General features: G+C 44.7%; 1 protein-coding gene across 1 annotated transcript in view; it reads right to left on the reverse strand.

Moving 5' to 3' along the window:
• The window catches only part of LOC148521390 (prostate stem cell antigen-like), a 62,806-nt gene extending 49,133 nt beyond the window's left edge, over window positions 1-13,673 (reverse strand). Inside the window, exon 1 of the mRNA XM_088475233.1 lies at window positions 13,527-13,673. Within this exon, the coding sequence (XP_088331359.1) occupies window positions 13,527-13,581 (55 nt within the window). The 5' untranslated portion in view covers window positions 13,582-13,673. The remainder of the gene's footprint in view (window positions 1-13,526) is intronic.
• Between the last annotated feature and the right edge of the window lie 372 nt (window positions 13,674-14,045).

The raw sequence follows: 14,045 nt of genomic DNA on the forward strand, positions 1-14,045 counted from the left end.
TTCTTAAAAAATCATAAAATCAGCTGTTTTTGTTCCTACAGTATAATTAACCTCAATAACATTTATTTCCAGTAATTTCGAATCAATTTTGACCACCTCACAATATTATTTGCTTCATCTAGATAAGACCAAAAGGTTGCATGCAGCTAGCTGGCTGACTAAGGGCCTGATTCAGAGCCGTTCGCTATTTGCGGTCGTTCGTTCAAAAACAAGGGGTGGCTATTCAAATGATCCGTTCGCAAATTGCAGTCTGTTCCCACCTCTAAGTCTGAACGAGCGAGCAAAACATACGTTCGTTTATTTGTTAAAAACGCCCCCTGGCCGCTCGCACCATACGTCATGTCCGCTATTTATTAGATTAATCGAGTACATCGACCAGCGTATGAACTGCTCGCTATTCTTGTGGTTGGTTTTTGCTACCACAATCTTGCGAGCAGTTCTGGCTATAAAATAACCCAGTGACGTGGTCAATGACGCTGCTGTATTAATTATGCACACCCATAAAACGCCTGTTTTGACCTTTAAGCACGCCTGCGTTCTGATCTCCACTCCCCGTTTTCAAGCACCTTCCCCTGTTACCACCCACATACGCCTCATTCTGTCACTCAAAATAGCAGGCATTCGCTATATTGCGAGCACATGAATTTCGGCCGCACTGACTGGTTCGCGCATGCGTATAACGATCCGTACGCATGCGCAGATGTGCGAACATCGCTCGGAACGAGCGTACTGCCGCTAGCGAGTGGCTCTGAATGAGGGCCTAAGCTAAGTGACACAGTGGGCGGCACTAACATGTGGCAGTTCAGTGTGTTATACAGTGTGGGTTGGATACACCAATAGTGCACTTACTGTAACAGCAGTGTCGGCAGAGCGGAGTTGCTGACGGTGTCCTCACTACATGGAATGGCAGTGCTGCGGTGCTGGCAGTGTCCTCAGTGAAGGGTACCGGTGATGTCGGCAGTGCGGGGGTGCCAGCGGTGTCTTAGTGCAGGTTTGTTGGCTGTGTCGGCAGTGCGGGGGTGCAGCGGTGTGTTAGTGCAGGTTTGCTGGCTGTGTCGGCAGTGCGGGGGTGCCAGTGGTGTCTTAGTACAGATTTGCTGGCTGTGTCGCCAGTGCGGGGGTGCCAGCGGTGTCTTAGTGCAGGTTTGCTGGCTGTGTCAGCAGTGCGGGGGTGCCAGCGATGTCTTAGTGCAGGTTTGCTGACTGTGTCGGCAGTGTGGGGGTTGCTGGTGCTGTCCTCAGTACATGGAATGGCAGTGTTCTCAGTGAAGGGTGCCGGCGGTATCCTCAGTGCAGGTTTGCTGACTGTGTCAGCAGTGCAGGGGTGCTGGTGGTGTCCTCAGTGTGGGAGTGTCGGCAGTGTCTTAGTGCAGGTTTGCTGGCTGTGTCGCCAGTGCGGGGGTGCCAGCGGTGTCTTAGTGCAGGTTTGCTGGCTGTGTCAGCAGTGCGGGGGTGCCAGCGGTGTCTTAGTGCAGGTTTGCTGGCTGTGTCGGCAGTGTGGGGGTTGCTGGCGGTGTCCTCAGTACATGGAATGGCAGTGTTCTCAGTGAAGGGTGCCGGCGGTGTCCTCAGTGCAGGTTTGCTAACTGTGTCAGCAGTGCAGGGGTGCTGGTGGTGTCCTCAGTGTGGGAGTGTCAGCAGTGTGGGGGTCACTGACTGTGTCCTCAATACGTCGGGCAGCAGTGCAGGAGTGTCGGCAGCGTGGGGTGCCGGCGGTGTCAGGTGGCGGGGGGTGGCAAGCGCCATCTTTTTTTCCTCCTTTCTATTGTTTTCAATGGGCTTAACGCTGATTGGCTGAGAGCCGTGACAGACGGCTCTCTCAGCCAATCAGTGTTAAGCCAGCTGAAAACAAAACCTTGCTACTCAACAGAGAGCAGGGAGATCTGAGCTGCGCTCGGATCTCCCCGGATCCCCGAAATTCGGTTGGTCCGCTTTGCAAGGAACCGGACCTGCTCATCTCTAATAACAACCAATCAGATTCTACTTATCGTTTATCTAGCACCTTCTAGAAGATAATAGCTAGAATCTGATTGGTTGCTATGGGCAACATCTCCACTTATGAAAAACCCGCACTTTATTAAATATACCCGTGACTTAAGGTGCCCATTCACTAGCCGATTACACTGTACGATTGCACGATTACGACATAGTAATCGTGCAATCGCTCAGTAATCGGCCGCAAATCGTGCATCAAATTTCGGAAACGACCAGCGATGCGCGCTCCCGCTTGTCGTTTCCGACATCAATCATCGGCCGAACATGCCCGTCAACGACAGATTGGTCATGTTCGGGGATGATTGATGTGCCTACACTGAATGATCAATCGGTCAGTGTAGGCACTGCACCCCCTAGGGGAACTACTGTACGATTACGATGTCGTAATCGTACTGTCTTTCCCTGATCTGCTAGTGGATGGGCACATTAAGTATAGTTTGTATGATTACACTGGATGGGCAGCAGGTGGCGATGTTACGTCATGTGTTGGCGTGTTGTTGTCAGTCTGTATATTACAGTTATGTACTATAACTCTGTTATTACAGGAATATTCTACAAGAAGATGATCAATTAATGTCTGCTTTTCATGTGCTGTTACATGTGTGTATTATACCTGTCATGTCTCTATGGCGTTACACGTGTGTATTATACCAGTCATGTTTGTATGCTGTTACACATGTGTATTATACCTGTCATGTCTGTATGCTGTTACACATGTGTATTATACCTGTCATGTCTGTATGCTGTTACATGTGTGTATTATACCTGTCATGTCTGTATGCTGATACACATGTGTATTATACCTGTCATGTCTGTATGCTGTTACATGTGTGTATTATACCTGTCATGTCTGTATGCTGATACACGTGTGTATTATACATGTCATGTCTGTATGCTGTTACATGTGTGTATTATACCTGTCATGTCTGTATGCTGATACACGTGTGTATTATACATGTCATGTCTGTATGCTGTTACACCTGTGTATTATACCTGTCATGTCTGTATGCTGTTACACGTGTGTATTATACCTGTCATGTCTGTATGCTGTTACACCTGTGTATTATACCTGTCATGTCTGTATGCTGTTACACGTGTGTATTATACATACATGCCTACCCTCCCGGTTTTCGCGGGAGGCTCCCGATTTTTCGGGTAACCCCTCGCAACCCCGGAAGGGTAGGCATTTCTCCCGCATTCTGCCCACTTCCTAGTGAAGTGGGCAGAATTAGGAGAATACCCGCAGCAATCGCGGGTCTCCGTGAAGGGGGCGGGGCTTAAGCTGTGATTCTGCATGAATCACAGCATTTGGCCCCGCCCCCTATGTAAATTATGCCCAATCGCGGCAATTTTACCGCAAGGGGCTGGGGCTTAATAATGCGAATCGTAAAGCCCCACCCCCGTCGGCCCCCTGCTGCATCTCTTAGCCGGGCTTCTCCCGCAAAGAGAATGTTAAAGGTAGGCAACCCTGATATTATACCAGTCATGTCTGTATGCTGTTACACCTGTGTATTATACATGTCATGTCTGTATGCTGTTACACATGTGTATTATACCTGTCATGTCTGTATGCTGTTACACCTGTGTATTATACATGTCATGTCTGTATGCTGTTACACATGTGTATTATACCTGTCATGTCTGTATGTTGTTACATGTGTGTATTATACATGTCATGTCTGTATGCTGTTACACCTGTGTATTATACCTGTCATGTCTGTATGCTGTTACACATGTGTATTATACCTGTCATGTCTGTATGTTGTTGTTTCATGTGTGTATTATACATGTCATGTCTGTATGCTGTTACACGTGTGTATTATACCTGTCATGTTTGTATGCTGTTACACGTGTGTATTATACCTGTTATGTCTGTATGCTGTTACACGTGTGTATTATACCTGTCATGTCTGTATGCTGTTACATGTGTGTATTATACCAGTCATGTCTGTATGCTGTTACAGATGTGTATTATACCAGTCATGTCTGTATGCTGTTACACGTGTGTATTATACCTGTCATGTCTGTATGCTGTTACAGATGTGTATTATAGCAGTCATGTTTGTATGCTGTTACACATGTGTAATATACATGTCAAGTCTATATGCTGTTACACGTGTGTATTATACCTGTCATGTCTGTATGCTGTTACACGTGTGTATTATACCTGTCATGTTTGTATGCTGTTACACGTGTGTAATATACATGTCATGTCTATATGCTGTTACACGTGTGTATTATACCTGTCATGTCTGTATGCTGTTACACGTGTGTATTATACCTGTCATGTCTGTATGCTGTTACACGTGTGTATTATACCTGTCATGTCTGTATGCTATTACATGTGTGTATTATACCTGTCATGTCTGTATGCTGTTACAGATGTGTATTATACCTGTCATGTCTGTATGCTGTTACATGTGTGTATTATACCTGTCATATCTGTATGCTGTTACATGTGTGTATTATACCTGTCATGTCTGTATGCTGTTACAGATGTGTATTATACATGTCATGTCTGTATGCTGTTACACGTGTGTATTATACCTGTCAGGTCTGTATGCTGTTACACGTGTGTATTATACCTGTCATGTCTGTATGCTGTTACATGTGTGTATTATACCTGTCATGTCTGTATGCTGTTACAGATGTGTATTATACCAGTCATGTCTGTATGCTGTTACACGTGTGTATTATACCTGTCATGTCTGTATGCTGTTACAGATGTGTATTATACCAGTCATGTTTGTATGCTGTTACACATGTGTAATATACATGTCATGTCTATATGCTGTTACACGTGTGTATTATACCTGTCATGTCTGTATGCTGTTACATGTGTGTTTTATACCAGTCATGTTTGTATGCTGTTACACATGTGTAATATACATGTCATGTCTATATGCTGTTACACGTGTGTATTATACCTGTCATGTCTGTATGCTGATACACGTGTGTATTATACATGTCATGTCTGTATGCTGTTAAACGTGTGTATTATACCTTTCATGTCTGTATGCTGTTACACATGTGTATTATACCTTTCATGTCTGTATGCTGATACACGTGTGTATTATACATGTCATGTCTGTATGCTGTTACACGTGTGTATTATACCTGTCATGTCTGTATGGCGTTACACGTGTGTATTAGACCTGTCATGGCTGTATGCTGATACATGTGTGTATTATACATGTCATATCTGTATGCTGTTACACGTGTGTATTATACATGTCATGTCTGTATGGCGTTACACCTGTCATGTCTGTATGCTGTTACACGTGTGTATTATACCTGTCATGTTTGTATGCTGTTACACATGTGTATTATACCTGTCATGCCTGTATGCTGGTACACGTGTGTATTATACATGTCATGTCTGTATGGCGTTACACCTGTCATGTCTGTATGCTGTTACACGTGTGTATTATTCCTTTCATGTCTGTATGCTGTTACACGTGTGTATACCTGTCATGTTTGTATGCTGTTACACATGTGTATTATACCTGTCATGTCTGTATGCTGATACACGTGTGTATTATACCTGTCATGTCTGTATGCTGTTACACGTGTGTATTATACCTGTCATGTCTGTATGCTGTTACACGTGTGTATACCTGTCATGTTTGTATGCTGTTACACGTGTGTATTATACCTGTCATGTCTGTATGCTGATACACGTGTATATTATACTTGTCATGTCTGTATGCTGTTACACGTGTGTATTATACCTGTCATGTCTGTATGCTGTTACAGATGTGTATTATACCAGTCATGTCTGTATGCTGTTACATGTGTGTATTATACCTGTCATGTCTGTATGCTGTTACACGTGTGTATACCTGTCATGTTTGTATGCTGTTACACGTGTGTATTATACCTGTCATGTCTGTATGCTGATACACGTGTGTATTATACATGTCATGTCTGTATGGCGTTACACGTGTGTATACCTGTCATGTTCATGCCCAGTGTTCTGTCACTGAGCATGGAGTTGGCTCTCTGCAGTCACTTGCTCACAGCGTGCCTTCCCAGCATGATGGCACACAAACTGCACACCAGAGTTCTCTCTAGAACAACAGTATGGGCGCAGCCATGTTATCACCTGACTCTCCTCCACCGCTCAGAGCGCTGCTCCCAGACCTGCTGATCACAGCATCCAATCCCTGGGGATCCACCCCTATAAATTCCATTTTCAGACTGGCCTCTGTTCCTTGCTGAAGTTATAGCTCTGTGCTGAGCTCCCTGGTCCTCTGTATCTGAATGGTCCCAGTACTGTACATTATATCCAGCTCCTACAGCTGGTAAACAAGTCTCCTATACCATCTTGCACACCAGTCTGGTTTTTGACATTGAGACTTGTTCTTAGAGCCACCATTGGTTCCAGCCGATTCCTCCAACCATCGGTCTCATCCGATGCTTCCAATATCATACTCTAATCAAGTAAGTTAGTCAACTCATCAACATCGGTCCGAACCGATAAAGTTAATCAATTCATCAACATCGGATGCATATCAATGAAGTTGATAACTTCAGCATCGGTCTCAAACCGATCAAGTTCATCAATTCTTCAACATCGGATTCAATACCATCAATTTCTTCAAATCATCAATATCTGTCTCAAACCGATCCAGCTTTCAATCCAGCATCATTGGCCCCAATCCTATTCTGCTCATTCATTCAGTATTTTATATTCAGTTCCATTCCAACCTTCTGTTCAATAAAGGGCCTGTTCTTGTCTTTGGGCCCATCATCCACTGCCGTATCTCTACCTCCTCACATCTATACATGAGGAGGTTCTGGCTCATCCACTGCCATTTCTCTATCTCCTCACATCTATACATGAGGAGGTTCTGGCTCATCCACTGCCATATCTCTACCTCCTCACATCTATACATGAGGAGGTCCTGGCTTATCCACTACCGTATCTCTACCTCCTCACATCTATACATGAGGAGGTCCTGGCTCATCCACTGCCGTATCTCTACCTCCTCACATCTATACATGAGGAGGTCCTGGCTCATCCACTGCCGTATCTCTACCTCCTCACATCTATACATGAGGAGGTTCTGGCTCATCCACTGACGTATCTCTACCTCCTCACATCTATACATGAGGAGGTCCTGGCTCATCCACTGCCATATCTCTACCTCCTCACATCTATACATGAGGAGGTCCTGGCTCATCCACTGCCATATCTCTACCTCCTCACATATATACATGAGGAGGTCCTGGCTCAAACCACCTAAGTTCATCCACGCCTCTTAAATCTCCTCTTCAGCCTCCCACGCCTGTTCCAATCCACAGGCGTGACACACTGAGCTTGACATGAATCATAAAGAAGCAATCTATGGTAAGAAGCAGATGGTACCAGTATCACTGCAAAAGGTATAGGGCATGGTCTGCTCACAAGCTTCAATGCAAATGGCAGTAATTTACCAATACCAGTAAAAGATGTGTTATATGCAGGGCTATTTTTTTGGAAAAACAGATTCAGGAACTGTGGGTGGAGCTATAGAAAAACAATGATATATTATATATTAGGGGTGTGCACCGGCCACTTTTCAGTTTTGTTTTTGGATCTGGATCTTTCTTCGTGATTTGAATCTGGATTGGTTTTGCCAAATCTACCCTTCCGTGTTTTGTGTTTTAGATCTGTATTTTTTTGAAAAATAGCATAAAAACAGCTAAATACACATAATTTGGCTTTTTTTGTTCCTATGCTATTATTAACCTCAATAACATTAATTTCCACTCATTTCCAGTCTATTCTGAACACCTCACATCTCACAATATTGTTTTTAGTCCAAAAGGTTGCACCGAGGTAGCTGGATGACTATGCTAAACGACACGAGTGGGCGGACAAACACGTGGCCCATCTAGGAGTGACACTGCAGTGGCAGACAGGATGGCAGTTTGCATTATGTACTGTTTGGGGCCTAGTTTTTCAAAGAAAAAAAAAAAAGAGGTGCAAGATGGAATTGTCCTTGGGCCCTCCCACCCACCCTTATGTTGTATAAACAGGACATGCACACTTTAACAAACCAATCATTTCAGCGCCAGGGTCTGCCACACGACTGTGGCTGAAATGATTGGTTTGTTTGGGCCCCCACAAAACAAGCTGGCAATTAAACTGGCTCTACGGAGGCAAGATGTCGTCCTCATCCTCCTCATCCACCGATTCCTCACCCTCTTCAGTGTTGTGTACATCCTCATCCTCACAGAGTATTAATTCGTCCGTGCTGGAATCCACAGGTTCCTCTGTACGTTCTGGAGGCTGGTCTCCCTGGAAGAGTTAATTCATTTTTATGAACATCTTCTCCACATTTTGTGGAAGCAACCTCCTACGCCTTTCGCTGACAAGGTTCCCGGCTGCACTAAACACTCTTTCGGAGTACACACTGGAGGGGGGGCAGCTCAGGTAGAGTAGAGCCAGTTTGTACAGGGGCCTCCAAATTGCCTCTTTTTCCTGCCAGTACAGGTACGGACTGTCTGACATGCCAACTTGGATGCTGTCACCGATGTAATCCTCCACCATTCTGTCAATGGTGACAGTATCATATGCACTGACAGTAGACATGTCAGAAATTGTTGCCAGGTCCTTCAGTCCGGACCATATGTTCAAACTTGGTCCTGGCTGCCCTGCATCACCACCAGCGGGTTGGTTAGGATATCCAAGTTGTTTCCTGGCAGCACCATTTGCGGGAGAAAATGAAGTAAGAGCTGTTGCCGTGTCACATTCCGCCTCAGCTGACAGTGTTTTCACCAGCAGGTCTTTGCACCTATGCAGGCTTATGTCGGCGAGAAAGAGAGACACCACATAGGCTTTAAACCTAGGATCGAGCATTGGTGGCCAAAATGTAGTGGTCTGATTGCAACAGATTAACCACCTTCAAATCCTGGGAAAACAAATGAAGGGCTTCATCCACAAGTCCCACATACCGAGCGGAATCGCTCCGTCTTAGCTCCTCCTTCACTTTCTCCAGCTGCTTCTGCAAAAGCCTGATGAGGGGAATGACCTGACTCAAGCTGGCAGTGTCTAAACTGACTTCACGTGTGGCAAGTTCGAAGGGCTGGAGAACCTTGCACAACACGGAAATCATTCTCCACTGCGCTTGAGTCAGGTGCATACCCCCTCCTTTGCCTATGTCATAGGTGGATGTATAGGCTTGAATGGCCTTTTGCTGCTCCTCCATCCTCTGAAGCATTTAGAGGGTTGAGTTCCACTGCGTTACAACCTCTTGCATCAGTTGATAGCAGGGCATGTTCTAGAGTGTTTGCTGGCGCTCCAGTCTTCGGCACGCAGTCGCTGAATGGCGAAAGTGGCCTAAAATTTTTTGGTCCACCCAAAATGTTTCCTGCACACCCCTGTCGTTTTTCAAAAAATTCTGCACCACCAAATTTATTGTGTGAACAAAACATGGGACGTGCTGGAATTTGCCCAGATTTTATGCCCGCACAATATTGGTGGCATTGTCAGATATCACAATTCCCCAGGAGAGTCTAAGTGGGGTAAGCCACTGGGCGATGATTACCCTCAGTTTCTCTAAGAGGTTGTCAGCGGTGTGCCTCTTACTGAAACCGGTGATACACAGCGTAGCCTGCCTTGGAACGAGCTGGCGTTTCTGAGATGCTGTTACTGGTGACGCTGCTGCTGTTGCTGCGTAAGGTGATACATCTACCCAGTGGGCTGTCACAGTCATATAGTCCTTAGTATTCCCTGTTCCACTTGTCCACATGTCTGTGGTTAAGTGAACATTGGGTACAACCACATTTTTTAGGACACTGAGGACACTTTTTCTGGCGTCTCTGTACATTCTCGGTATCGCCTGCCTAGTGAAGTGGAATCCAGATGGGATTTGGTACCGGGGACACACTACCTCCATCAATTGTCTAAATCCCACTGCACTAATGGCAGATATCGGACGCACGTCTAACACCAACATAGCTATCAAGGCCACAGTTATCTGCTTTGCAACAGGATGACTGCTGTCGTACTTCATCTGGGGAAAAAGTAAAACAGGCGAAAATGACGTCATCGGCGAAAAGTTTTCGCCAAAAACACGTGAAAACGGCTTTTCGCTACAAATTGAATACGGGCCTTAGGAGTATATGTACTAAAGTGCAGGTGTCTAGGAGTGGAGATGTTGCCCATAGCAACCAATCAGATTCTACTTATCATTTATCTAGCACCTTCTAGAGCAGAGGTTCTCAAACTCGGTCCTCAGGACCCCACACAGGTCACATTTTGCAGGCCACCCAACAGGTGCACAGGTGTACTCATTACTCACTGACACATTTTAAAACATCCACAGGTGAAGCTAATATCTCACTTGTGATTTTGTGAGGAGACCTTGAAAACATGCACTGTTTGGGGTCCTGAGTTTGAGAACCTGTGCTCTGGAGGATAATTGCTAGAATCTGATTATTTAAAATTCCCAGATAAAATACTGTATGCATTATCCTGAATGGCCGCCTGATCTGCGCTCCATGTTTCCGGTATTGTGTGTGGGCGGCGGATGTGAGATGCACTGAACGACGAGTGGGTCATTAGTATATTTTTGCAATAGCGATCTATGAGATATCCCAGCTGCGATGGAATTTGCAGCCCTTACTTTCCATGCATGCGATGCCAGTATAATTGTGCACAATTTCCGTTCAAATCTGCATCACCCCTCCTGTGTGTAATAAATAACATAGCTCAGTGGTTCCCAAACTTATTTGAATGACGATGCCCTAGAGTAACAACATTGTGGTCACGGCACCCCTAAGCCGAAAGTTTGTTATTGAGAAATTCAGAAGAAAATGTAGTAAAGTGAAGTAAATTGTGCTGACCTGTCATCCTTAGGGTCAGTTATGTGATGGGGGACAGGTTTGTCCTTCTGTTTGTCCACATATTTACATTACATTGACCATAATTAATATGATTTGGTGCTGGACCACCAACCTGAGGCACCCCTGCAAGTGTCCAGCCTGAGGCACCCCTGCAAGTATCCCGAGGCACCCCTGCAAGTGTCCAGCCTGAGACACCCCTGCAAGTGTCCAACCTGAGGCACCCCTGCAAGTATCCCGAGGCACCCCTGCAAGTGTCCAGCCTGAGGCACCCCTGCAAGTGTCCAACCTGAGGCACCCCTGCAAGTATCCCGAGGCACCCCTGCAAGTATCCCGAGGCACCCCAGCAAGTGTCCCGAGGCACCTCTGCAAGTGTCCTGAGGCACCCCAGCAAGTGTCCCGAGGCACCCCAGCAAGTGTCCCGAGGCACCCCAGCATGCCATGGCACACCGTTTGGGAACCACTGACATAGCCTATTCTGATATAACAGCAGAGTAAATGTAACCCCTGGAAAGATCCCTTTACCCCTAGGAATAAACCCAAAGCTCTGCCACATTTCTCAACATAACACTTCAAAGCAGCTTCTTATAGGAAACAGACCATTATAGGCGCGATAATAAACAATCCGCATAGACACTAATAATACACATAGTATCGCTAATAGTCTTTACCTTACCATATAAATGAAATGGAAACAAATAGCTCAGATGCGACATACACCTAGGAAAGAAATAGCGCTCTGCATGTAATAACCTCATCGGCTAAACCTAGATCATTTGTAATATTCTATCTGGCTGTATGATTAGTTCTAGATTTTCTAGAAAGCATCTTTAGCTCTTTCTCGTGAGTTCAGGATGCTAATAATTCGACACATCATTATGTTATAAAGACATATAGGGCAGAATTCAATTGATTTCGCGGCCCGCATCTCCTGTCTAAAGTGACAGGAGATCGCGGGCCGCTATTCAATTGTGCCAGAATTTCACGCTGATCGCGCCCATAGAGGTCAGGTTTAGTCGCGTAAAGCAGCTAAACCCGACCAAAGTGCTGGGCGCAATCGCGAAAAGTGATGTTTGGGCGCCCAAACCTGTCACTTATCGCACATTTCAGCTCTCATCCCCCAGGGGCTGCGAGCTGAAGTGTAGCGCTTGGCAGCTGATCATGCCCGACAGGAGCAAGAATAGAATAGCTCCGTCGGGTGCGATAGGGGCTGGAGAGAATTGAATTCCGCCCATAGAGACCACTTGCCCTCAAGATCCCTCTCCAGTAAAAGACATTCTCACATGACCTCAGGCGCACTAAGTCACAGGGGGTCCTGCAGCACAAACCATAGTGATTGCTGATGCGATCACTTTACTTTTTCCATCACAGGGATGGGCTCCTGTCTGGACCCCTGGGAGTGTCTCATAATACATCTCTATGGTAGGGTGGACAGACATTTAAATAAGGTCTAAAGGTGCATACACACACAACGATTTTTTTGAACGATTATCGATGATATCGTTTATCGTTCAATCATTGAAAAAAACGGTTACTTTCTGAGTTAAAACGATGAACAATTATCGTTCATGCGCGTTCACGTTTGTAGTTTGTAGTTCAGTCAGACTGACCAACTCAATGATTTTCAGTAAGGGAATATGCAAAAATCATTTGTAGTTCAAAAAAATCGTTCATTACATTTAGTAAATGCACGATTTTAGTAAACGATTTTCTTTAATTTTTCCCTTGAAATCGTTGTGTGTGTATGCAGCTTAAGGGGAATATATATCAAAGCTTGATGTGAGATAAAATTGTGAAATATATATCAGCTCCAAACTATCATTTCATAAGCTGCATACACACAACGATTTAGTTAATGAACTATTTTAGTAAACGATTTTCTCCCTTGAAAAACTTAACTAAAATCGTTTACTAAAGTTGTTCATTTACTATGTTCATTTAAATGTAATGAACGATTTTTTAGAACTACAAATGATTTTTGCATATTCCCTTACTGAAAATCGTTGAGTTGACAAGTCTGACTGAACTACAAACGTGAACGCGCATGAACGAAAATCGTTCATCGTTTCACTCAGAAAGTGAACGATTTTTACAAACGATTATCGTTAAACGATTATCGTTAAACGATATCGTTAAACGATAATCGTTCAAAAAATCGTTGTGTGTGTATGCACCTTTAAACACAACCTGCCAAATGTAAGTTAGAAGCTGATTGGTTGGTGATATATATCTCACAATTTTATCTCACATCAAGCTTTAATACATATGCCCCTAAAACCAGATAATAAATGAGCCCCTTAGTCTGCCCATTCCGCTATGTATAGTATACTCTCAGTGTGAAATCTGTGTTGAACACCCTTTGTGTCCTAATGTTCTAAACGACATCGCCAGAGATCTCTCCCAGTTGTCTGCTAGTAAAAGGACTGTTTCCAAAAGGACTCCTGAACTTCTGCCCCCAACTTAAACCTGCGTCATTTATTAAAAAAACTGAACTTGGAAAATGTTTTTATTCTGAATCTTTCATGTGTAAGTTGCGTGTTCCCCCATCTAAGCTGTACACATTACTCTCCATGCTTATTGCCTAACCTCTGCACCATTCCATCAGCCTTTCTGTGGATCTCCTTGAGTTTGGTAGATATAATATCAGAACCACATAGGACAGTCTGGTCAGCTAATTACCATCTGCACCAAGGTCTTACCTAGATCGGCCAAGCAGAGCAGCAGCAGCAGAGCACTAACTAGGTGGATCCTCATCTTGAGAGGTGTTATTGGGACCAGGGCTTGGAGAAGTTCCTGGAGGTCTTTGTGCTATATTTGATAACTGAGGCTTCTGACACCAGACTCACGTGAACAAGACTGACCAGTTTTTTCAGTTTCCTGTATTTTTAGCATGTATTTCTCATTTGATGACAAAACTGAGGCGTGTGTGACATAACCTGTAATCTATTGACTTCTCCAGGCTGTCACGGTTGTATTATTTGACTCTCTATAATGCCGTACCCTTTACAAATGCATTGTGTTTTAGGTAGAACGTGACATTTGCACAGACCAGTAGTTATTGTACAATATATTTGTCCTGGCCGTTATATTTTAGTCACTGCGGCTGGGGGGCTGAAAACACAAAACGGAGGTGAAGTGGGGGCAGTCTGCAAACCCATAAACTGCATGACATGTCCTCGGAAATACATTATTGGGACCTGCACTTGGACACTACTGGT

Source organism: Taudactylus pleione, unplaced genomic scaffold (genome assembly GCF_031769625.1).
Source record: "Taudactylus pleione unplaced genomic scaffold, aTauple2 ptg000168l, whole genome shotgun sequence".
Taxonomy (NCBI): Eukaryota; Metazoa; Chordata; class Amphibia; order Anura; family Myobatrachidae; genus Taudactylus; species Taudactylus pleione.